Below are 26,378 nucleotides of genomic sequence, written 5' to 3' on the forward strand. Positions count from 1 at the left end.
CTTCATATTTAGTCAGGAGCTCAACAATGATGAGTTGTAAATGGGTAGCTTTTTCAGATCTGTTGAACACCTAGTTTCTTTTTTCCCCTATACTTTGAACAACATGTAAATGCATGTCTAGCACACCAACATGTGTATTTAATTTAAGACCAACTTAACGATTAGTCTGATTCTATGAATGATGCTTATAGTTATTTATTTATGTGGAGTTATAGATAAACAACACCTACCCCTACTTTTTTCAACATCTTTTGCTAGTCTAATGATATTATCCTGTCCACTCCTCTTGCAAGAGACTGAACCAAACCATGGCTAGCAATGATGGTTAGCTTTGGATATTCCAAAGATAGGTTTGAACTTATAAAATATAAAGTAGAAAATGACATTGTGTAGGAAAGATTATCACACATTTGTTAAGAATACAAATTGTATTGCCTATATGCCAAAGCCACAGATTTGCCCTTGTCATATTTCTGCAAGGTCAAATAACCGTTTATCTTGCTCTGTTATTAATGCCAGTATAATGAAGTGTTCCTCATCAGGGTCAATTAAAATGACAGCAGAATTTGTTGAAGAAATGAAAAAAAAAATACCAGTGCTTTGAAAATTTTAATGTTAAAGGACTATAGTTTTGAACTGTAGGGGACCTGTGATAAATGATTTCAGTGAAGGAAAATAAATTAATGTGGTGTGATCAACATTCTTTCCACTTACAAACATTTGTTCAATATGTGATAAATAGATTATAGTAGGTCCTTCTTCATGTTGGCCTTTGTATCAACCCATAGGAGATCTCAGCCAAGTGTGTTGGGCTGATATGAGAGTATCTGGATGATTCTAAGGCTGATACTGAAACAAGGCATGTTCTAACTATAGTTATCAAAAGTACCAGGATTATAATTTAGTACGCCAGACGCGCGTTAGATGTGTAAATGTTTCATTGAAATAAATTGTTGTTAAGCTATGCCTGCTCAAAGAATAATTATGTAAGATAAAACAAGAAACATACTTTATTCAAAAATAAAATAAAAATTTTACAATTAAATGTACATTTAGCATCTATTTCCTGTACAAATCATGCATATAAAATAAGATATTCGATTAAAATTCAGTGTATTTCATTTTAAAATTCGCACCTATTACTATATTCGTTATTGCAGAAATCAAAATTATGACAAAAAACTTACTATGATAAGAAGTTTTAAGAGATTCTATAATATTGATGGTAATGACAGTTGAAGAGTACTGATGATTGGAGTTTTAACGACCTTGACTGATTTTACAGTCCTCGCACCGTGGACAGAGTACTGGTAGAAGACCATATATATAGTGTTGATTGGGTCTTGGGTCGGAGGCAGTTTAATATATAAAATGCTGATCATAAAACTTTCGAGTCAGTTTTTTGTACTCGTACTCAAAAATCAACCAATCAAAATTGCTGGATTTCATGTTTCGAGCACTGAGCAAAGTTTTATGACTTCAAACCCAGGAATACTGATTCATTTGATCAAAATGTTGGCCAATAAATAAAAAAAATTACATTGAATGTTAGCTTTTTAACTTAAAAAAATTACTTTAGATAGTATATGGAATCTCAGTAGACAAATTTTGGCAAAAAACTGAGAAAGAAAGGTTTGAAAATGTAGGCAAGATATAACAATTGGTTCTAAATGGTGACAATAACACACACAGTAAGGCTGTAAAAATATAAGCTTAAAACTTGCTGCCATTTCTAGAAAAAGTCTTTGTACAAACACAATTCATTGTAATGTTATTCGTAGAGTTATCCTCATGGATTTCTGATGTTTGGTCGATCAATTGGTCAGCAGTACATTGTGTAGTATAGATACTGAAAAAGAGAAAAGACATTTCTCCAAATATTTCATGATTATGCAATTGTATGCCTTTAAAAAAAACGTTTGACTAACACTCGCTGTTCTGTTGAACTCTATTAAAAAAAAACTTTATATAGAAACAAGAAAAAATATACCAATTCAAAACTGTACATGAAGGAATTAGTTTTTAATGTTTTGCTTTTGAACATGGTTAAAGAGAAACAAAGGTCAGTGAACATTTCCCCTGTTGTAGAATGGATAAATACTTTAATCTTCAAATCTAAATTGAGATAATGTGGGTTTTAGTAAGATTGAATTCTCATTACTTTTCTTGTAATTATTTAACATTGAAAACTTACTTCATTTAAGGTGAATGAAGCAGCATCATTATTACCACCGGTTTTCAACTGCTGTTCCTTGAATAGTTCTAAAATAGAATAGAAAGATGCTTTTTAAAGTAAATAGACTTTGCAATACAAAGTTTTCATCAATAACCTTGAAGCAAAAACAAACTCCTAAAATACCTGACACAAATGCAAGCAATGAAACAATTATAACAAATAAATAAAGAATGTATGTTTGCTTATTAATGTTGAAGTCCATATGATGCCATATAGATATTTTCATGTTTTAGTTTAGGAATGAAACAAGATGAGATACAAAAAACGTTAAAGATTATATTAAATTAGAGGATTAAAAAAGCATCTATACAAAATATTTTGCAATTATTTATCCAATAGCCGTTAAAAGATTAGTGCAAGAATATATTGTCTACTAGATAACCTGACTAAACAATAATATACAGGGGCCTGAATATATCATTTTTAGTTTTTTTACTTTGGCTCAACCAGGGATGAAATCGGCAAATTCAGCCCTAAAAAAAATCACTTTTATTAACTGTGATCTTATTTAAATAATCTTATTGGAGAATGTGAATTAATTCAAAGCAGAGCAAAACATTTATATCTATCTAAAAAAGACATTACTAGGTTGTGAAACTTTAGTCCCATCTGTTTGTATAGTATATGAACAATAAAATATGTTTAAACTCTTAAGATATTTACCAAACATTAATGTGAGTTTAAAGATCACTATCAAAAAATCTGTCAGTCTGATTTTATTGTTCCTGTTTCCATAGCGACGTACAATCGCTATCTGTACCTGTCTGTTTACAGTAAAACCTGAAAAAGTCAATAATGTAAATGTTTAAAAACTGTAAAAGATCATTGGCGGATCCAGGGGGTGGGGGGTTGAAAACCCCCCCCCCCCTTTTTTGGGGGCCGATTAATGGCTGGATCCACCTTTGAAGATGTATAGTAAAGTAATGTATCATTTACAACAAAGTGATCATATGAAAACATGAACACACACTCCACATGTTCTTATTCAACAGTTCAACTAAAATGAACTGAAATCAAACTTAAACTTTCAAGAATGAACACATTGGTGTGGTTAGCATATCATCAATCTTTATTCAAAGTTTTAGAAAACAGAAAGAAGGTGTCTGGGAGACCTGAAAAGCGCATACACATTACAACTCATCACTGATAAACAGCTGACTGAAATCATTCTGTTCAATAGTACTTGAAAAAAGTGTGACACAAATATTTAACTTCATTTAGCCTTTGGAATAATTCATAGTTCATGTATCCTATTGAAGAAAGTATTTGATTTTCAAAATTGAAAGTAGATATCTGATAGTTGTAAAAAGTGCTCACATATAATAACTCATCACTGCAAAGCTGTGACCAAATATTAAGTCATTAGTTTCTGTAATGCCTGAGAAAATTGTGATGAATATATTTGCTGGACAATTGGAGGAATGACAGACAGGATAGATAAGGCGAGTTATTTGATGTTTGAAAAGTGCAGTGAACTTGCAAGCATATCAGATAAAAAAAAATATTATGTGATGGCAGTGAGAAGACGCTTGTAATTTGCAAACATATAGCAGTAAGCATGTTTATTAGAATTAACATATAAATACAATTATTTCAGTATAAATGCAGGAGTCAGGTAATCTTTCTCAAAGTTTATAATTTCACAGTTATACCAACCAACACTGTTATAGATTTAAATATCATTTATAGATATAAAAAATGCAGATTTTTTTACTATTTCAAGTAGATAGATAACTTTTAAAAACTATTTAGAACTCCATTAAAAAATAGGTGATTTATGGGCATCAACACTTTTAAGAATTGTTATTTCATGAGAAGCAAAGTATTTAGATAAAGCGATTATGTATTTATGGAAGTGTATTAAAGGGATATTGTCTATCACAGATATGTCAACAAAGCCAATTCAAGCATCCTATGTGAGGCTATGTTGTACAATATGTCTAGATACTTGTACATCCATGCTCTTACAACAGATAAATAATTCACTTACCGGCACCTATATATGGACCTGCATTATTTAATTATGACATAAAGGTATAATACATTTGATTATAATCAATTAGTTTAATATTTCTGTATTGCCTTCATCTTTAATTAAAATGTTATACAAGAATAGAGTTTTGATATTGAAACTAATTTAATTTGAAGACTGGAAATGAAAAGTGTTTTAAACAACAAACATTTTGACTATCAGACTTACACTGTAGTAAATGTATCATGGTGAAACACTACTAATAGGAGTGAGGATTATTATTATGTCATGGTTTGAAAAGAATGGATATTAGAGCAAACTGTGGATTCATTTATATTTGTGGATACCAATTTTCGAGGATTGAGGAAAAATAGTATTTTAGTGGTTACTTTTCATGGTTTTGCCAAAATCTATATTCTAGCCTATATACAATTTCTACTATTGTGTCTTTAAAGAAGATATATTCGTGGTTTACCTCTTACCACAAAATCCATGAAAATTGGTATCCCAATGAAAAATAATGAATCCATAGTAAAATATATAGCATATCAGTAGAAAAAGAAGTGGCATTAATAGTTTAAATATGCATAATAACTCAATGAATCAAAGCTCACCTAAAGCACTGAAAAGTTTGCTTAGTTCGTATGTATCTACGCTGGCAGTCCCATCCTTGTCAAACTGCTCAAATATTTTCTGTAAAAATATAAATCAAATCTAGATATAACCTTTTTATAAAAAAGCTGTTGGCATCAAATTGGCTTTCTCTCATTGTATGCGTAGATATTCTCTTTCACATTCATTGGTGTTTTGTGGATGTATAGCAATCTTATCATTTCTCTATTTTTATACTACTGAAGATTTATTTATTTTTGGTTGTAACAATTTTCTTTAAAAAAAAACATGTTTCATTTGTTAGGATACTTGATTTCTTGGCTTGAAAAAGTTATTTAGGAATATGTTTATTTTTAACTTTCAAATTTGTGTTTTTAGGGATTTTTCCACATTCCTGTCCTATTAATGTTTATCAGGGATACACATTACTAACATATCTACCTTGTAAGCTTTAATTTCATTCCATCCTTTTACAACTTCATCAAAATTGAGTGCACCAGAACGATTTCTCTGAATTTAGGTTAAGGATGATAATAAAAATTCTGTTCATTGTTCACTTCTTTGTCTTCCATACAAACATAATTTTCCGTTTCAAGTAATTGCTATACAAAACATATTCTCTTTGCTAGGAAAATCATCAAAGAATCAGAAATAGGGTAATTTTTAGATACTCTCTGGTATGATGGACAAAAAAAGCAAGTACACAACAAAAATAACTGCTTGAACAATAAATAAACTAATGTAATCAGTAAAAACAAATTATGTCTGATCTTGGTAACCTAATTAATAGGGTCCTTTAAAAAAGGTAAAAAGATAGAGACTTAGTCTCTGCAGATATCTGAAATACCACTGGCCCACTATTTAATATAAAAGGATACATCCATCAGTGTAACCAGAGATCTAGCTGCCTCTAAACTAAACAATATAGATTCTCCAAATTCTGTAAAAATAAAATCACACTTATTTATATTTACTTAAAATCTTGTGTAAAATGAATTCTATAAGATGGACGTACATATAAAAAAGATGTGGTATGATTGCCAATGAGACAACTGTCCACACGAGACCAAAATGACACAGACATTAACAACTATAGGTCACTGTTAGGCCTTGAACAATGAGCAAAGCCCATACCGCATAGTCAGCTATAAAAGGCCCCAATATGACAATGTAAAACAATTCAAACAAGAAAACTGACGGCCTTATTTATATAAAAAAATGAATGAAAACAAATATGTAACACATAAACAGATGACAACCACTGAATTACAGTGAATTAATCATTTGAATATGGAAACATTATATTGTCTTCAACAGGAGAGAAGAGTTACTTCACTTCAAATTTCCAAATATTGTAAAAATGTGTAATGAAAATCTAAGAAGGAAGGCCTCACAAAATTTCGTTGTAAATTGTACAAGTGTTCCTTCATAAACAAATGATAGAACTAATTGAAGGTTTAGGACATATATATCTTTATGTTTGGTTTGAGATATTTAGTTCATCATTCAATACATATAAATAAGGCTGTCACATTTCTATTATTTCTCATAAATTACCCCCCCCCCCCCCCCCCCCAACAACAACAACAACTGATTAATCCCATCAATAAAGCTTAAACAATAAAATTTCCTCTGGAAAGGTTGCCCTTTATTATGACTTTGATTGTTCTTTATGAGCCCTGTTAGTTTTTATGATGTTTATTACACAATCATCTTTCATATGAGCCAAATTAACTGTAACCAGGAGTAAGTTTGGTAAGAGCAAAATATATAAAGTTCAATGTTACAAGATTAAATATTTTAAGTTGACTTAAAGACATGTGAGAAAGTTAAATAGAACTTTTAGTGTCAAAGTTTTATTCTAAAGCGTTGATTTTTACATCCCAAATAGGTCAATATAAAAAAATTTGGGGATATTTGACAAACCAACAGGATTTCGCCCAAATTTAGGACTAGGAAAATTAGAGCTCAAGCATCGGCAAAATAAATATTCAAGTTACAAACATTATTTTAAAAGATTTTTTTTGTCAACGTATGCACTCTATGTTTCGTGTCTAATAGTCAATGGAAATTCTAAAATAAAAGCAGAACACATCCTACTATTATTCTATAAAAAATCTCTGTCTTTAACTGTTATTGTTGAATCCCTCTTTACCTTACCTGATGCAGATAATTCTCTAAGAAAATGTTTTAATTCTTTTGCATAAATATGTCCATCTTCAGTGGCATGCTTCATAAACAATTCCTTCACTGGATCTAATGGTTTAACTGGCTTTGGCTACCGGGAAAAAAATGTACTTTAGATGAAACTAGTTTAATCATATTAAATTACATACCTGTCTAAACCTAACTCCTTTGGGACTAAACATTTTTTTTCACATAAGACATGTGTTTAGTGTACGTACAAAGGTTTAAATACTATCAAATATTTACAGTCAGTTCCAATACAAGTGTTCAGTTTTCACAAAGTTTCTGATTATGCAAGGTTTCACTATAGATAGGTTTCTTTATTATACAATTTAAATTTGAGTCATTTGCCTTGGCTGCCATTTGGAGGGGTAATTATTTATTTTCCTATTGTTGTACAAACCAGTCTGATGAGAGAGTACTGATCCCTACTAGATGGCAGCAATGAATCAAGCAAGGCTAAGAGAATCTAAAATGTTTAAAAACATTTATTTTGAAGGTCTACAGTTCAGTATGGCAAGTTGAATTTGGCTAATTTATCAAGGAACTTCGCACATAGACCCCAACATGGTGACAGAAGGGAGATTTACTCTGGCTCAAATTGTGTCAATTGATACTTTTCTCTTTTCAACTGCCAAACAGCTAATGATTATGACAGACACCATAAATAAGCAAATGTATCCTTTTTTTTTCTCATAACTTTCTCAGGATAATTTATTTTGTGAAGAGAACATGATTTTGTCCTACAGGTAAACCAGCATTTAAATGAATCAAATTAATAGCAGTTTACTTACAAGTTCATTCTTATCATCTTCTTCCAGTAACCTGAAATGTTGATAAAATTGATTAAATTTTAATATTATTTAAACAAAATTTCATATTATACATCGTCAAAATGCAACATTTTTGAAGTTTCCAACCTGTTGCAACTTCCTCATACAAATTTGAAGAGGATTTGATAAATAAAGATGAAGGCACTATTCTGGGGAAAACAGGAATGCTGGACAGAATGACAGAAGAGTCAAACCATTACATACTTTACAACTTCATTGATTGATATATAATCCCATATTATTTATCCTTTTTCTATGTTATTATATTTTAGATGTCGGCTAAGCATTAATGAGACAGACTCTAAATATTTGCTTTTACTATTTGTATGTATAATTTCTAGCTTTAATATTCCAAATTAAAAATATGAGTGTACAAATTGTGCCAGTGAGATGGTAGCCCCACATTTATACAAATAAGCTAAACAACATATAGATTTAACATACAGTATCCCATGATAAATAGGTATCAGAATAATCAATATGTCAAGCTCTAAAACAACTTGAGTTAAAAAATGACAATTTTATCATCATTTAGTGTAAAAAAACAAAACAAAATGGATTCCTGGAATATTCTTGTTCATTTTCAGCATTTTTTTCCTATTCTTTCCTAACCATTGGGCTTTTTCTGATTTTTTGGGGGAAATTTTATTTTGAATACATAATTTCTCAAGAATCAACATAAATCCATTGAAAAAACAAACCAATCAGACAATACACTAATACAATTTAGCTTTACAGGTAATTTTAAAGTTAATCTTAAGTGATTAACTTCAATGGTAGCACATGTTTCTTTTAATCTGTATTGGAATATGTAACTGGTTATTTTTTTAGAAAAATTTAGTACACTTTTCTGGCAAAATTAGTACTTTTAAAGTAATCAATTCTTATTATTTTTACAAGATGTTTTTCCATAATGTAGAAAAACAACTTTAGAATTCCACTTACCCACTATCAGCTGGTTTCTCTGTGTACAACCTGAGCATAAATTTGGCTTCATCATGTGCCTTGAATGTACTAGGTATCAAAGCATAAACACCAGGGTCTAACTCAAATCGTCTTGTGACTTCACGATTGTATTCATAAATCCCTGATCTTTTTCGTAGAATTAAAGCATTTCTTGGAGCTGATTCTCCGTCTAGTGGTCTCCTTTGAAATGCTCTCAACTGTACAAAAATCAGGTTATACATGTTCAAATTTAAATAAAAATCTGAATTGTTTGAATAAGATTTGTGGCTAGAAGTTAGTACATTCAAAATTTAGCTGCATAATGAACATCTAATTATATATTATTTTTCAACAATACCTTTATAAATATGGACCTTTCATATGCAGACATTTGTGATAGCATATTAATCTGTCATTCTGGCATAACAGATTACTGCATATAATAGGTTCAGATTTTCACCAAAATAACCTTTATTACTGCAGAAATAGTTCAATAAATGAGGTAGATCATTTAGTTCCTTCTCATGGTAGAGACTTTTATTACAGAAACAGAAAAAAAATTCAGCAATTGCCTTATAATGGGAGATAACTCAGATAGTTTAGTTGAACAAAAATGTAATGTTTATTTTTCTTCTTTTTTTTTAGAAAGAGGCACTGTTACCCTTATATTTTCTGATTATCAATAAACCTCTTTTCTATTAAAAATCACAAAATTACATAATTACCTTATAGACATCAAATCCTATAGCAACAGTTGATTTATTATTCATTTCTTTCTCTGTCAAAGTTGCAATCAGGGTACATAACCCTGAACTGTCTGTTATATCCACATCTTTTAGTGTTATGAAAAACTGAGGATTTTTCCAGTAAAGATCTGAAAAAAAGAAAATCCAAGGTAAAATTTCTAAATAATTTCCAGCTAATTTTCTATAATCATTGAAAACTGATTTAGTCACATGCAAAAAATATAGCACTATTTTTTTTTTCGTTTTTAGAACTGTAAAAAAACAACAACAAGGTCATAACTTGATCTGTCCTTTTTTACACCCTATATACTTGCCTAACAATTAGGGCAATGGTAGAGGCTCAATGTAAACATATTTTTATTTATATTTGAAATTCACCTGGTGTGGAAATGTCTATGTTTTCTTCCACATTAACATTTATTTTCTTTATATATCATCATTTAATTAATCCCTACTCATATCATTATTCAAATACATGAATGACATTTTTTCATTTTTTTTTTAGCTAAATTTTTCTGTTCAGTTCTCTACAAAATACCTGAATCAGATTTGCTGGCATGAATGAAAGTATTTACAACATTTACTGAAACTGTAGTAAAGAATCTCCTTCTGCCTAAGTAGAATTATCTCCCCTGCCTAAGTTGGGTTGTTAAATACAACCTTTCACAGTCATGTTTCTTAATTTCTAGGTTTGAAATATTTTCTATAGTCTCCAATACCACTTATTCAAAATAGCCTCTAATATGTTTATGTTGACAATTGCCACAATTTCCTCCAGCCATCAGTTCTCACAAAAAAACCTGAATCAGCTTTGCTGGCATTACTACTATCTACAACAGTTAATGATATTGTAGTAAATTATCTCCTCCTGTCTTAGTAGAATTATCTCCACTTGCTTAAGGATGTACACCTCTGAGAAGCCAAAAATTTCTAGAATTAAAAATTTTCTAAACCTGAATTTTTGGTTTTCATGACTGTAAAAAAATAATTGGTGATGAAAAAATCCTATGGTGGTGCACTTCTTTTTTTGCTACGGCCTTTTGAAAGTACCTAATTTTGATAATTTTTCCATTTTTCATCAATTTTTACCTATTTTTGGGGCTATTATCATGAAAAAAATCACAGTTCTACAATCAAGTTTTTTGTCATACTTTGTATAAAGGTGAAGGTGACCTATCTGAATAAATTTGAATAATAAAAAAAATATAAGTAGGTGTTAATATTATAAGAAAGTTTTATCATATTTTGATGCTTTTTTGAGTCAAATTTATCATTGTTGTCAATTTTGAAAGTTTGTGACTTTTCTCCCTTTTAAGAAAAAATATGCACATATTTTTTCAACTTATTTGTTATAATTGATTGAAAAAATACATATCTAAGAAATTTGAAAAGAAAAAAGAATGTGGGATGTACATGTTTCTGGTAAAATCATTTTTTGTATTCCTCACCCATTTTCTCAAAATTTTGGCTACAAAGACTGACTTGATTGGTAATAAAATTTGAAAAATTGATTACTCAAAAACTACTCATTGGAAATACCCAATTTTTTCGCAGAGTTAAGTTTGATTATAACATTTTTTAAATTCATTGATATTTTCCACTTGTATAACATATTTTTAAAAAAATTCCAGAACGAGATTTCAACGAGACTGAAACGTCAGAAGAATACATCCTTAAGTTGGGATGGTTGATACAACCTTTTTAAAAGTCATGTCTCTTAATTTCTAGGTTAGAAATATTCTCTATAATATCCAATGCTCCACTTATTCAAATTATTCTCCTGTTCATTCTTTTGGACAATTGTCACAATTTTCAACAGCCCTTTAGGAGAAGATTATCTCCCCTAACTGAAATGAATTGCTATACAGATGTATGACATAGCTTGAAACAGATAACTTCCTATACCTTGGTATGGATGATTTCCACAACCTCCAGCAGTAAGTCCCCTTATCCATGCATCATGGTAAACTGTTACTTCCCAATTTTGTTTTCTCTGTAAAATAAATCCAAAAATAAATAGGTCTAACAATCTCTGGAAAGTCTTCATTATGAAAATTTCTATACCACACAATATGCTTGAGCAAAAAAATGTACTTGTACACTTTTTGTTAGCTTGTTACTATTTTTATTTAGTTATTCCGTGATTTGTGGTCACAACATTATACGTTTTTCGTTGATGAAGGTGATGATCGGTGATGGTGATGATGATGTTTGATGTATGATGAGATTGATATATGATGTGACCACTTGATATAATGTTGTGACCACAGCATATAATGGTGTGAGCACTGCATATAATGTTGTGAGCACTGCATATAATGCTGATCATTAACATAAGGCAGTAATGGCGTTCCAAAAACACAAGCTTCTTACTTCCATATCATCTTCAGAACCTTAAGTGAGCAAGCTCGGATACCCCTCAGTCAAAAAGATTTAAAGGGGAAATATTGTTCAACGCAAATCTATACTCTAACTAAAACAACCAGACTGACAGACCAACTAAAGACAGAGTGAATGATTGAATGACAGACATGTCAAACAATATATAATCCATAAGATATAGGAAGATATGGTATGAGTGCCAATGAGGCAACTCTCCATCTAAGTAACAATTAATAAAAGTAAATCATTATAGGTCAAGGTACAGCCTTTAACACAGAGCCTTGGCTCACCCCAAACAGCAGCTTTCTCTAAGTGAGGGGTATAATAATTTGATTTTAGTAGTCAATATTTGTTCTTAATATATATTTAACAAATACCTCATCATTGGCTATTTCTGATGTTAATGAATCTGGCTGTAAGTGACACAATTGGATTTCATCAAAGTTTCTTAATACATCTATAAATGGTATCCTGTGGAAATAAAATAAAACATAGAAAAATGTATCACACAATACTCAACCAAAAATGTATCACACAATACTAAACCAAAAATGTATCACACAATACTCAACCAAAAATGTATCACACAATACTCAACCAAAAATGTATCACACAATACTCAACCGAAAATGTATCACACAAATACTCAACCGAAAATGTATCACACAATACTCAACCAAAAATGTATCACACAATACTCAACCGAAAATGTATCACACAATACTCAACGAAAAATGTATCACACAATACTCAACGAAAAATGTATCACACAATACTCAACCGAAAATGTATCACACAATACTCAACGAAAAATGTATCGCACAATACTCAACCAAAAATGTATCACACAATACTCAACCAAAAATGAAGAGATCTAATATGAGTGCTATACAGAAATATAAAAGAGTAGTGTGACGAAGCACCCATGCATTAAACTAGATTTAAAAGAGAAACATACTTAACACTTTTCGATATGAACATAAATAAAGTATGGTTATGACACTAAAATATATGATAATTTAAACATTACATATGTATCACTGTTTATCAACAATAGTTTACAGTTTATCAGGACATCTGTCCTCTAATAGTTTTTTAGGCATGGTAACAGCATTCAGTACAGATTTCTCATGTTTTATAAAGTGCAGTAAAAAAAATTATTGAAGAGATTATTTTGCTGAAAAATACAAGCAACATCATTATGAGTATATTTGAAGAATTACCAGAATTCACCATCATCTGTAATGACTATTCCAAGTTTTGTCCGTGCTTCCTGTGAAATGTTCCTGATTTCATCTGAGCTACAAAAAACCAGCCATTTGTACCAACAAATTTACACGAAAAAAAAATGTTTTTAAGTCATGCTTAATTCAATAAAACTAACAATTATTAGGTCTTTCCACTTTTCTGTGGAAAGACCTATTGTTTTTCTTCTGATTATTTTTTTTTTCTTTCGCCTAATAATGTTCTTGCAATAAATATTTCTTTCGCAATATGTCACTTAGATATTTGGTATATGATATGGAACAGTTTATGCGCTTTTGAAATTTACCCTGCGTAACCGAATACTTTTCTTTGTAGGAGTTATCTCCCCAAACACTGTTTTCCTTGTGTCCACGACTCCTTCGCAACCGTAAAAGATTACGACAAATTTATTTTATAAAATTGCTCGTTATAACCTTCGCATGATTTGTCCAATTTCGACCGAAGCAATATGAACGCTCCATATGAGAGTTATTTCCCCTTTTTTATTTGAAATTTTGAAATGTATTTTAAACTGAAACACCATAAGTGATAGAGACCTAGGATCTTTTGATTTGAGGTCCTTGGTCCAAAAAAATGAAAATTTGGTCAAGGTCAAAGGTTAAGGTCATTTTCTAATTTTTTGAATTAGGCTTATTTCCACTCATTTCCAGAAACTGTATAAGATATCGACAAATTATTTTGACTAAATTGTTAGTTGCGACATGTCGTAACTTAATAATTTTAGTTGAAAGGGTGCGTAGACAATGAATGGGAGTTTTTGCCCCTATCATATCTAAAATTATGCGTAAAGTGATATAACTTATTAATCATACATATTAGAGACCTAGGGTCTTTTGATTTGAGATCCTCAGTTTGTGACCTTCAAATTGAGGTCAAGGTCATAGGTTAATTTGACATTCTAGATTTTGACCTTTGCTTTAAATTCATATCTATACATCATAAAGCCATATGAACTGACATTTTAGACTTGATTTTAATATTTTAATATCAAAATAGATATTAACTGGTGGAAAGACCTTCAATTGTTCTCTGAACAATTGGTTTTTAATTGTTTATAAGATTTCTAGTGTGAAAAATGGAACAGCTGTCAAAAGAAAACAATAAAAATCTTGTTATTTATAATTTTATTACAAGTAAAATTATGTATTACATGCATTGTAGATGCTTGTACATAATTTCTGTTTTTCTTTTATACAATCCCTATCTTTAAAAATTTCTTCTGAAGTTGTCTGACTGATCTATTATCTCTTTCTTTGTCTGTGTTGCTCTATTCATTGAACAAATAGCTACATTTCAAACATTGGCTTAATTTCAAAAGTAAAAGCCACTTGAAAATCTTAACTACTTATAAAAATCTCTATTAAAGGGACTTAGTTTTGGTGATCGGTTAATACTTGAGTGCAAGAGACTGTAGGTTCAGTTTAAATTCAAACTAAAGAATTCAATACTGGATACCACAGATTTTTTTATATAAACATCAAACTTATCCAACAAATCTTGCATTCCATATCAATTTTTAAATAAAAACTAAGCAACTTACTGATCAGACCAGTCTCCCTTCCATTCTGATCTGCCCCATGGATTTCTAAGACGTAACAACTGTATATTGTTGCCTCTGTATGGTACCTGTATGAAAATTCATCAGTATCAAAATTGTTTTTAATCTGAAAACTACTAGTCCTTTCTTCTCATTATATGATAGAATCATTTTCATAACAGCATGGACAAGACCATTACTTGGCGGGCTCAGGTTATCAATTGACTGGTCAGATTAGGTGAATGTTCGTCTCTAACACCAACTCGTCAGGTGGTACATGTACTGTTGCATTCTAAACGTCTAAATCAGATACTAATATGAATAACAAGCAGAGGACTTAACCTTGTGTGTTGATTTAAATGTTGAATACTTAAACTTTCTTGTTTTGTTCTTGTGCACCTACATGTGATTTACTTTATTCTATTTGAATCCCCATTGGAAGGCCCCTGACAGACTGAGTGAGTGAAAATCACTGTTATCGATAGCTGATGACAAACGCGTTTAAGATAAATGATTCAGACTTGTTATTACCAACATAAATATTGCTGTTGTCCACGCTGTTATGAAAATGATACAATTGTCATAAATGATTTCTGAATGGAGCTTTCATTCATTAAAAAAAAAATCCAACATTACATAAGAAATGGTCACATTAATAAATGTTAAAATGAAAGTGCAACATTTAATATTTAGCATGTTAAGGACAATTGGTTCAGTAATTTGGAATCCAGTGTTGCAAAATTTGATATTTCTATCTTAGAATGAAATAATCCATCAAAAAAGATATTATACATTTTCTAATGAACTTATACATCCATTGTATCTATTTTCAAAATCAAATTTAATTATTATCATTTTTCACGATCACATTTTATTTTTAAATAAAAGTATATTAGAAGGCATATTTGAACAGATATATATGTAGCTATAACAATAATCTCTATAAACATACCGAAGCAATTCCTGTTATGCTGTAGGCATGTCCCATGAACAAACCATTGGTCATCTCAACTTCTGGTGTATTGGCATTTTCTGGTAACTACAAAAAATCCCTGCCATCATTCTATATGTATTTTGTACAGTCCTCTTTCTATTTATTGGAACCAGTAAATTAGGGTGGCTCAAGTTAAAGTTACATATATTTATGTGAGTATTGAGTATGTTACTATACTCAATTAAAGCCAGAGTTTGGACATGATGGACTGTTTGTAGTGATAGTATCACCAAATGTCTACATTCAATAAAAATATAAATTTATCATAACTGATAAAACTGAACTCAAACGGTTTGAAAACTTAAAATATTGTTGACAATGTGATTTAATAAAAGGTTAGACACACAAACATCTGTCACAGAAACTCTGCAAAGTTATCTATTAAGTATTATATATATCTAGCCAATTATTGACCAAAAAAAACCCGAACATTTCTATTCAACAAAATTTTCAAGGTTTCAGTCAAATTTCACTGATTGTCTTTGAATGTACACTGTTAGCTATTGGGACTAAAAAATCATTGTCTCAATTCATAAAATTATGTATTAGCAATTTCTTGAGTGTTAAAAAATATCTATTTGACTTAAATTTTTCCAAAAAACTTACATGAATACTAGCACCCATTAAGGAATTCATCTGATAACTTTTCCATACTAGATCATATAAATTATGTTGTATCTTTGACTTGTCTTTCAGATCTATATATTCTGATATTGAACCAGTCATATCTACGATGGCATCTTGTAATTTACCGCCATCTAATGCTTCGTAATTACCTCGCAATCTACAAGATATAAATAATAGTATAGCCCTTCTGCATGTAAGGGAGCAAGAAACTCAATCTAGTTACCATGCAATATACAAAGTGAAAACATATGTTTTGTTACTAAGGAAGAGGACACAAACTTCCATTTCAAAAACAAAACAAGAAAAAAGAGATTTTTGAAAGAACACTGTCACAGCTAGTAATAAATCTATAAATTAAATTAAAAAAGCTTTATTTTCTTGAGATAAATTGGTTTATTTTTACTTTTATTTTTGTTAGTTTGAAATGCTGCATCAAAGGTAAATTAAGAGTAGATTTGACAAAAAAGAGGAAAAGGTTTTATACAAGTGAACGGCTTAGTATTACAATAAAATATGTGTACAAAGACTTTCTTCGAAAAGAAAATTGTTTATTCTATTTAATTTTCAGATATATACTGCTTTTGAATGATGTTTTGTAGTACCCTTATTCATATTCAGCTTTCAGTGAACTTGACCATGACACCTGTTGTTCAAAACACATCAATATCACACACAGCCCAAGTTCTCAGGTTTAAAAGTATCCTTTTTCAGTATTTTAGTTCTTTTATCACAATACAATAAAACATAGTGTCAGAAATACTGCATTTTTTAGATTTTTTTTCAAGAAGCATTTACATTAAAGATTTTAAAGATGATGAGAGCGAATATTTTTGTAAAGTATAAGTGTGGACACAGATCAGTGTGGAACAAATTTAAAAAAAAAATTGTGTTAGTGTGCTTGACAGTGTTATCATCACCAAGTTTATAATTGGATAAGAGTAGATTTTTAATTGCAAAAGGTCACCTACAGACCCTTCATAGAGTTGTTGCAATGTTTTCTGTATGTGGAGGGAACTGTCTCACTGAAAATGTGAGGTATACAAAAAACATACTTAGCATAAGCTTTCTCCAGGAGAGCTGGCCAAAATTCATCTGGATCACTCCTGTTTCTGGCATATATCAGCTGCATGCCATCTGTTGGTAGTAAATCATCAACGATGACCTCCACCCATTTACCATACCACCAAAAGTTAAAACGAAATAAACCTAAAGTAAAAAGAATAAAGTTATAATCTGAATGAGAATGAAATAGAGTAAATTTTTAAGATGGATAAAAGGGGTGAATGATACCAAACAAACATTTGAATTCATAAGTAGAAAATAAACTGACAAGGCCAAACAATCTTTTCTTGTTTTTTGGATTGTTATTTCATACATTTGCTAAATGTGTACAGGAAAAAAATTAAAGATTCTCTCTATTTACCAGAGTTTTTGCAAAAAACTACAATAAGGACAGAAGTCTTTAATAAATATAAAAGGTTATATATTCTTAGGTCTTTTCCTGTCCATTTAAATTTTGAAAGTTGAGCCGTCTATACATCTAAACATATCTCCGTAGTCCTTGTCAAAGTCTTGGTCTATTGGTATATATCTTAAAATTCCAGCATAGTCCTTGTCAAAGTCTTGGTCTATTGGTATATATCTTAAAATTCCAGCATAGTCCTTGTCAAAGTCTTGGTCTATTGGTATACATCTGTTGTCTGTTCTATCGTTGGGTTGTTGTCTCTTTGACACATTCCCCATTTCCATTCTCAATTTTTTTATCTAAACATACCTGCATTTTTTTGTGGGAAAAATTTGGTTGATCATGTAGGAAATCACTGAAGCATAACTGGAGTGGGCCCTCTCTTAGGCAATCATTGGGCCGCCACTGTTTTTGGTTTATTGATACACATCTAAAACATACCTGCATAATCTCTGTCAAAATCTTGGTCTATTGGTACACATCTAAACAATAGTTTAGGTATAGTAGATACCACAGCTGCTCCTGCTATGAACCAACAGTTTCCTATAATATTTTAATATTTTAAATAGCATGTTAAAGAATAAACTGAAACATAAGTAGACTTATATATTTGAATAAAGGATATGTATGTTATCAAACGAAAGAGACAACATCCCAACAATAAAATAAAACAAAGGAAACATCCATGAAAGGATATTCTATATCATCATCATAGATCTATGTCAGCATCACATTACCATCAACATCTCATCATCATCAGCTTACCGCCAACATCTCATCAGATCATCATTGAGGATCATCATCATCATCATCTTAATTACCATCAATATTTCGTCATGATAATTATATCATCATCATCCTTCCATCAACATCTTCATTTCTCCAGTTTAAAAATATATGACTGCAGAGCCATGTAATTATATACAGATAAATTGTAGTCTAACACAGCATCATGTTTAAGGTTCAGTTTGAGCGGTGTTTCATGTTGTATCATGTTTCTCAATTAGGAAATTTGACACATTAACTGCATGATGATTGACATGCCTTTATATCGTACTTAACTTCTCCTCTAGTACAAACGTTGAAGTGATTTCATTTCAATTTTATATCTGGTAATTCTACTATAGGTAAATATGTACTGCTAGGTCTACCTTAGGTAATCTACGTTATTCAGTCCTGAACATGCTTGAAATATTTGCTACTGGACGCTAATCAATCGTTCGATCAATTTGGATAGTTGTCGTCAATTGGCAATCATACAACACCTCCTTGTCATATAATAATGTCTTCAAGATATAATTTCCACATCTTAACTTTAAAACGATTCATAGGTTAATGGTCAATGAAAATGTAACTGTGAATATGAACACATGTATTGCTTATACCAGGTTGTTACTTCACATAATTGGTTTTTAAAATCACATCCCTTTCCTAATCAAGTAAAAGATATCATCTTTGTTTTACTAACCATAAAGTGTTGATACCTACAATTTAGTTCAATGAAACTACTGTAAACATTACTTGTTTTACAGCATCGTTTATCTCATTCTAACTCACCTAAAACTCCTTGGTATAAATCATGCCTCGAAAGTCCGGCTTTTACGAATCTAGGATTAACAACTAGGTCCTGGAAGGAAACGTATTTTATGTGAATTAAATATAAATTTTGTATGCTATTACACGACCCTAATCTATGTCCTTTCTAGTTTTACAACTTAGCGCGTAGTTATATGTGCGGGATATAACAACATAAGTCGAAATGGGGACATTTGAATTGATATCTAATGTTGGGAGAATGTCACGATCCCCGAACGGAACCTCTTCAGCAGTTCTTTGGTGGAGATACTTGCCACTGAACGTTAAGCAAATACAATGGTAAATCGTTGGATTACGTTTGACGTCGTGAAATTAATCCAAGATAAGAAATATCGAGTGACCCAGAGTCCTAATGTGGCATACAACAAAGTCTAAACAATTCAGAGTATGCTACAAAAAGTTAAGTATTCTCAAGTAAATAAATAAAGCCGTTAGTTTTCTTGTTTGAATTGTTTAACATTGTCATTTCGGGGCCTTTTATAGCTAACTATATGCGGTATGGGCTTTGCTCATTGTTGAAGGCCGTACGGTGACCTACAGTTGTTAATTTCTGTGTCATTTTGGTCTCTCGTGGAGAGTTGTCTCATTGGCAATTATACCACATCTTCTTTTTTATACATCAAGTAAGTATACCACACATTGATACGCATCTACATGTCATTTCTCACTTTTTAACTTACTACCAGACAAGTGATTACTTGAGCAAGAGTTGTACGTCCTCAGTTTAGAGAATATGTTTTGTTAGGGTTGGTGTTGCTTATTTTCCAGTTTTTATTTTTAATTTTTTTTTGTAAAGGTTTATTATGCATTTGTTATATTAAGTTTTCGAAGAAAGTGAGTTGATATCGTGATAGATGTGTCTAACCGTCTTTCCGTTTGTCCGTCCGAAGATATTTGAAAGTATACTAATACATATGACATTTTAGTATACAAGTTAAACGCTTCGGTAAATTTCGAATAGCACACTGTGGTGTGTTGAAGGATGGAAATTTTTCAGGCATTAATTTCAATTGTCACAAGACGGAAATAAAGTCCTTGTTTTTCTTTTAAAATTTGTTCCAAAAGAGTCCTGATGCTAATTTGTGTGTGTTATCAGACGTCTGGAAGTCGGTTAAGCGACGGGGAAAATTAATGAAATTTTCTTTCTTTTTATAACATTGAACTACTAGTATTGAAACATTCATATGAAGATCCCGAAACATGAAAAAAAAGCCTTAGTTTTCTTTATTTGAGTGTGAACAAATGATATATCATCTTACTGCCTATCGTAAGCTACTTCCTTAGTTTCAGTTGAAATACATACCAATGTACCATTAGCCAGCAATGTGCATTTATACGTCACCAGTTACAAAATTGTATAGCATACACGAGTTGATAAATGTTTTATTGCCAGTATAAGGACAAAATCATAACTAAGATGATAAAAGTATTGTACATAGGTGTTGTTAATATTACGCACATCTCATAAATATGTACTAAAAGGAGCACCACAATAACCCACGTTCGACATTGAAGGCATTGAATGATAGCACATTGGTCTTTAATGTCCAGTGGCAATTATTACACCTGTATCATATATATTAGTGACATACAGACTTCAAAACCCTGCTTTGTACCATACTGACTTACTGAGTTGTATTTTTACGCTCGTGTTTACAAGGTTACAGTCAGCAGGACGAAAGTCCTTCATTAAATGACGACCTAATATACCACAATTTATATGAATTTTGAAAGTTGTATCTATTGTATATACATACAGCACTTTAAGCAGTACATGAGCAATTGGCCATGTCTTAGAATATGACGGGATTTTTTTTTCGAGACCATTAGCCAGGTCAGCTTATACAAGTCCACACAAAACCTAATTAACCAGTGCAACTGAACGAAATCCAAAAAAAAACATGTTTGTAGCAGAAAGTTTACGGTAAGGGCCCATACTTTGTTCTGTTCTTGAACGAAAACTGGTTGAAAAAATGACATAATTTGAAGCTTGAATTCCTAATGATCAACCTACAAGTACGAACAACGTTAACATAAGGCGACAGTTAGGACATATCTACGAAAATCTCGTAATTAAATTTCTATGTCATTTTATACACCCAGTATATAGCTTCTTTGATAAGAATTTTGAAATCTATGTTACCCCATCTGGATTCTAAGAGACTCTACAGTGTGCTTTTGATACGAAAATTCCAGGCACATAAGAAAATGCTGTCATTCTACAAATTATGTGAACCTACTAGTAGAGTTGTATTCAATTGTTCACAGTTTACTAGAATCCTCAATGACACAATCGTATATCTATCATTTTGTCGTAGAAGATCCTTCGGCAGAAAACTGGCGATAAAAATAATATTTCACGAAGGTGTGAAATAGTAAATATGACAATAAATTGACGACAGCAGTAATTTGTTAATAATATATCTAATAATTTTGAAGTGGAGGTCACTATCCGATTCATCATCTGGACGATGTGGGTGGACTTATACATTTAATTCGGGAAATCAGTTCTGTGTTGGGAGGGAGCTTTTGCGAACAAAGAGTTGAGGGGAGCTGGCTGGGTTCATGACGCCCTAACGTGAAATAGAAATATAGAATAATAATAAAAAGAAAAGAATAATGACAACATCAGCCACTATATATAAAAAAAAATGTAATAAAAATGCGATCTAAATATTATGACGATGACACTTACAGGTTGGCGGCAAAATCTATGTCGGCAATAATGTCGACATTTCTAAACATAAAAAAATATATGGGCTTTACAAAAAAACAAAGGACTTGCACAGAACGTTAATGATCTATACAATATACACTTTGCTTTATAGTAAGCGAAAATCAAAAAGATCAATAGATAACAAGACCTTTATTTGTATATCTTTACGTCCTTATGAAAGGTAAGACATAAAAAGATAAACTTGGTATGTAGCTCTTTTGATAAAAACAATAAAAAAAAGTTATATTTTACCGGCCAAATTTATATTTGATTTTTAATTTTTGGTGTTTTAAAGCCATATTTTAAGCACTGCATTTAAGCTATTTCGTGGAGGCCAGTTTTTAATTGGTGGAGGTAGCCCCATATTTCTATATTTTATAGATGTACCGCATTGTAATATACATTGGTCACAAATGCCAGAAAAAATAAAAATACGGCATTCAACCAGAAACTCGTCTGAATATGCATGAAATGTTTGCCACTGGACAAGCAACAATTGTTGTATTTCCAAGGTGTTGTTTTTGGCATCAATTAATAATATCAATAATATGGGTTCATTTTTTTCAAGGTTACACATTTTCGTAAATGTGTTTTTTTTATGGAAGATATCTGATGCAAATGTTTTGCAAATGTTTATATGCAAGTCTTAGATACACAATCTAATTTTAAATTAATTTAATTCGTGGTTTACAGTTATCCACGAAATCAACGAAAATTGGTATTAATCGAAGACAAATTAATCCACAGAAGGTTTGGCAATAATGAATATTGATGCTGATTTGTTGGTAATAACCTCGTTTTAATATTGAACATTAATGTCTCAAAAACCTGAAAAACAAATCTTCAGTTCAGGTGCAATAAAATTAATTAAATAAACGTCTGTCGATCTGTGCATCTGGCTATTGACTTAGACTTAGATCTGGCACAAGACACCAATTATTGTCTGGTAGAATGTAGTTTTTGTTTCGTTTTGTTATCTTTTACATGTACGTTCTACTGTGATCAGATTAAACATGGAGACATCTATAATATTACTAGTGCATCATAAACGAAACCAGTCTTTCGTTTCATGTGGAAATTAGTATACTGTTTTTATTTGACACATATATATCTGTATATATCAACAACTATATTTATTCAACATAAAATCTGATCTATAGCAAAACCACCATAGACAACTCACATTGTATATTGCAATTTTGTTGTACAATAACAAAAGTATAAAGTTTCCTTATTTTAGTTTCCGTTCATTATATTTTATAACGATTTCATTTCGGAAATTAACAATTGAACAGTTAAAAAATAAGGAAGAAATTTAATGAAACGATTCATAAAAAAAACTCATATGTCACCGGCGAATTATTGATTAGAATATCTTTTGGATTCCCAAGGTTTAAATCTACTAATGTTGATATATATAGATATTGATTATATACACGAGAATAAACTTAGTTCATAATATAGTGTAGTATTCCGTAAAGTTACCATTACTATAATATTGATAAAAATAGAACCATATACATTTAGTTCACTACCTGTTAATAACGTTTAGCATGACAATGTCAACAAATGCCCCTACTCACCCTCGGACGTTTCCATATAACGCTCCGTACTCCTGAAATCCGAGGCTGTGCGCCGGAGAACGTTAGTGAGGAGGTACCAGGTGAAAAATCAGGATCCACAAATAGTTTGTTATTCCGAAGAAGTTCACTTTTAAGTCCTAAATAATCTTCTTGTCTTACGAGCCCCCTAGGTAAACTCATAATTATATGTCAATATCCTTTAGGCAAACAGGTAAAGCGTTTCCTCTGGGCTACACCGGTCTTATGTGAAAGCAGTATTTTAAATTATGCAATTTATATATATTTACTTTACAATTCATACTGCATATTAACGCTAACGAATCCACACTGTCACACGGATGAAAGACTGAACTTGGATTTAAATATAAAAAAGAAAGGTAGAGAGGTCCCATAGAGGTTGGTCGTAAATAACCAATATTGTGTAGATATATGCGTTTGTCCTGCTTGTTTACCTCCCAGTTGTTATAATAATGTTATAATTTTCTATATTTTATAGACGGACATAAATCCAAACAAAAGGTATAAACATAATAAATGATACATCTTATTTATACAATAGAAGATAAATGATATGGAAAGATTTCGCTCTGCATTGGTATCATATACTATTAAAGTATGTCTTTAAAACTTCGATGTGTAATGGTATGATATGTATCTTTAAAATTTCGCTCTGCATTGGTATCATACTATTAAAGTATGTCTTTAAAACTTCGATGTGTAATGGTATGATATGTATCTTTAAAATTTCGCTCTGCATTGGTATCATATACTATTAAAGTATGTTTTTAAAACTTCGATGTGTAATGGTATGATATATTTCTTTAAAATTTAGATATGCAGTGGTATGGTGTATGTCTATAAGTAGGGTGTGCATTGGTATGGTGTTTGTCTTTATAGTTTAAAGTATCACTATAACTAACTGACAATTTCGTTGTTTTTTTTTTTGTTTTTTTTTTTTAAAGTTTTTACATAATAAGATAGAACCTTTTTGTGGTTAATTATATAGTAAATACTTATCAACATTTCCTTATCAGTGATAAGTGCACCATAGACGTATCCCAACTGTTGCCTTCTATTCCTGGAAATCAAGGTATCTAACAGTTTAATTAAAAAGTATGATCACGCAATTCAATAGAGGTCTGATTTTTTATGAGATTGGGTATCTAGATAACTGTTCCAATAATTAATTTCTGGACGATACAAGGACAGCATATGTTGTTTATCGCTTGATAACGTCTGCACAACACCAAACAAGGTAATGTCGCGATGAGGGTCACATTAATAATTCCCCTCCTGGTTTAAAACTGCGTTTCTGTGGGTGCCAATATGAATAACAAACTAAATACAAACTATTTGTATTTTTATCCATCTGATGAGTCAAGCCTTTTCAACTGTTATACCACTGTTCCAGGTTAGGTAAGGGTTGGGATCCCGCTAACATGTTTAACCCCACCATATTCTCTATGTATGTGCCTTTCCAAAGTCAGGAGCCTATAATTAAGTGGTTGTCGTTTTTTTATATGTTACATACCGGTAATTGTTTTTCGTTCATTTTTTAACATAAATTAGGCCGTCCCTTTTCTCGTTTGAATTGTTTTTTCAGTGTCATTTCAGGGCCTTTTATAGCTGACTATGCGGTATGGGCTTTGCTCATTGTTACAGGATATACGGTAGAGACTAGTAGTTGTTTATTTCTGTGTCATTTTAGTCTGTTGTGGAGAGTTGTCTCATTGGCAATCATACCACATCTTCTTTTTTATACTCATTGGTTGTGAGTATAAAAAAAAACCAATTCATAGCGATTATTCAAATGACGTTTGTTAAAGGTTGGAACTTTCTCTCAATAATAGGTAATGAATTAAATTAATTAACAGCACTGGGATATGCTGTCACACCGTACTTTCACGTTGTTTCAGTGGCACATGTCTCTCTCTCCTCGAGGTGAGACCAAAATATCAGACTGTAGAAAATAAACTGCGGCTGAACAGAACATACGATTTGATATTCACCAAAGATCACTGAATTGCGTTAATGTAAGCTATAATAGTCATTTCAATCCTCTCCACACCATTACATGACAGATTATATACTTGATTTTCTGCACAATTTCACAATTTAACGACAAATAAAACTGTTTACGTAATTATTTGTGCGTAGGAACGGACAAGAATTTACAAGAAAAAGATTACGTTTTTAGTTGTTCTCAGACACCAATTTTAGCTATGAATTAACTTCCTTTGAAAATGATTTTACAAATGGCATGAATTATATAACTGAAAAATATTATATAAAGTTTAAAACAAAACCAATGTAACATGCTTTATATAGCACATTTCGTTTCGCCTATGTATGGTATAATGACACACTTCATTTTTCTTAATGAAGTGTGAATGAAGTGTAAATTGGTATCAATATGAACTTTTTGTAAAAACCCCAGCGTCATGAAGTTTTTTAAAGGGACATTAGCTGGCAAATTCATGTTCACCGATTTGTCTGAAATTCACATAGTTGATTTATAAAATACTTAAACGTATATCTAAATGACAAAAAAATATCATAAACGAATAACAATGCATGAACTCGATAAAAGGTATCAGCATTTCGTGTAATTTTGGTTAACTTAAATGTCATAATTAACAATCGAGGTGACCTCCAAGCCGACTGTCATATCATCCGAAATG

The 26,378-nt window shown here is 31.1% G+C and overlaps 1 protein-coding gene across 2 annotated transcripts; it reads right to left on the minus strand.

Annotated features, from left to right (window-relative positions):
- Positions 1-994: 994 nt before the first annotated feature.
- Positions 995-24,270, minus strand: LOC139487999 (calpain-B-like). Of its 2 annotated transcripts, XM_071273301.1 has the most exons (21): positions 23,698-24,270; positions 19,360-19,429; positions 18,244-18,345; positions 17,390-17,543; positions 16,317-16,494; positions 15,669-15,755; positions 14,720-14,805; positions 13,137-13,214; positions 12,291-12,384; positions 11,437-11,524; positions 9,511-9,659; positions 8,786-9,003; positions 7,802-7,832; positions 6,981-7,098; positions 5,699-5,760; positions 5,262-5,330; positions 4,823-4,901; positions 4,227-4,244; positions 2,900-3,016; positions 2,195-2,262; positions 995-1,849 (listed from the first exon to the last, which is right to left on the minus strand). In XM_071273301.1, the coding sequence occupies exons 1-21, from the start codon at positions 23,875-23,877 to the stop codon at positions 1,823-1,825; spliced, it is 2,073 nt and encodes a 690-aa protein (XP_071129402.1). In that variant the 5' UTR covers positions 23,878-24,270; the 3' UTR covers positions 995-1,822. The 2 variants fall into 2 exon arrangements, with proteins under 2 accessions (XP_071129402.1, XP_071129403.1); XM_071273302.1 differs by lacking the exon at positions 4,227-4,244 and having other exon boundaries at positions 23,698-24,118.
- Between the last annotated feature and the right edge of the window lie 2,108 nt (positions 24,271-26,378).

The sequence above is a fragment of the Mytilus edulis genome, chromosome 9, assembly GCF_963676685.1.
Source record: "Mytilus edulis chromosome 9, xbMytEdul2.2, whole genome shotgun sequence".
Lineage (NCBI taxonomy): Eukaryota > Metazoa > Mollusca > Bivalvia > Mytilida > Mytilidae > Mytilus > Mytilus edulis.

Coding starts and splice junctions, on each gene's coding strand:
- LOC139487999 (XM_071273301.1), bottom strand. CDS start 23,877: ATGAGTTTACCTAGGGGGCTCGTAAGACAAGAAGATTATTTAGGACTT. Junction 16,495..17,389: donor CTGGAGAAAGCTTATGCTAA/GTATGTTTTTTG, acceptor TATATCTTGTAG/ATTGCGAGGTAATTACGAAG. Junction 4,902..5,261: donor ATGAAATTAAAGCTTACAAG/GTAGATATGTTA, acceptor ATATTTTTACAG/AAAATATTTGAGCAGTTTGA.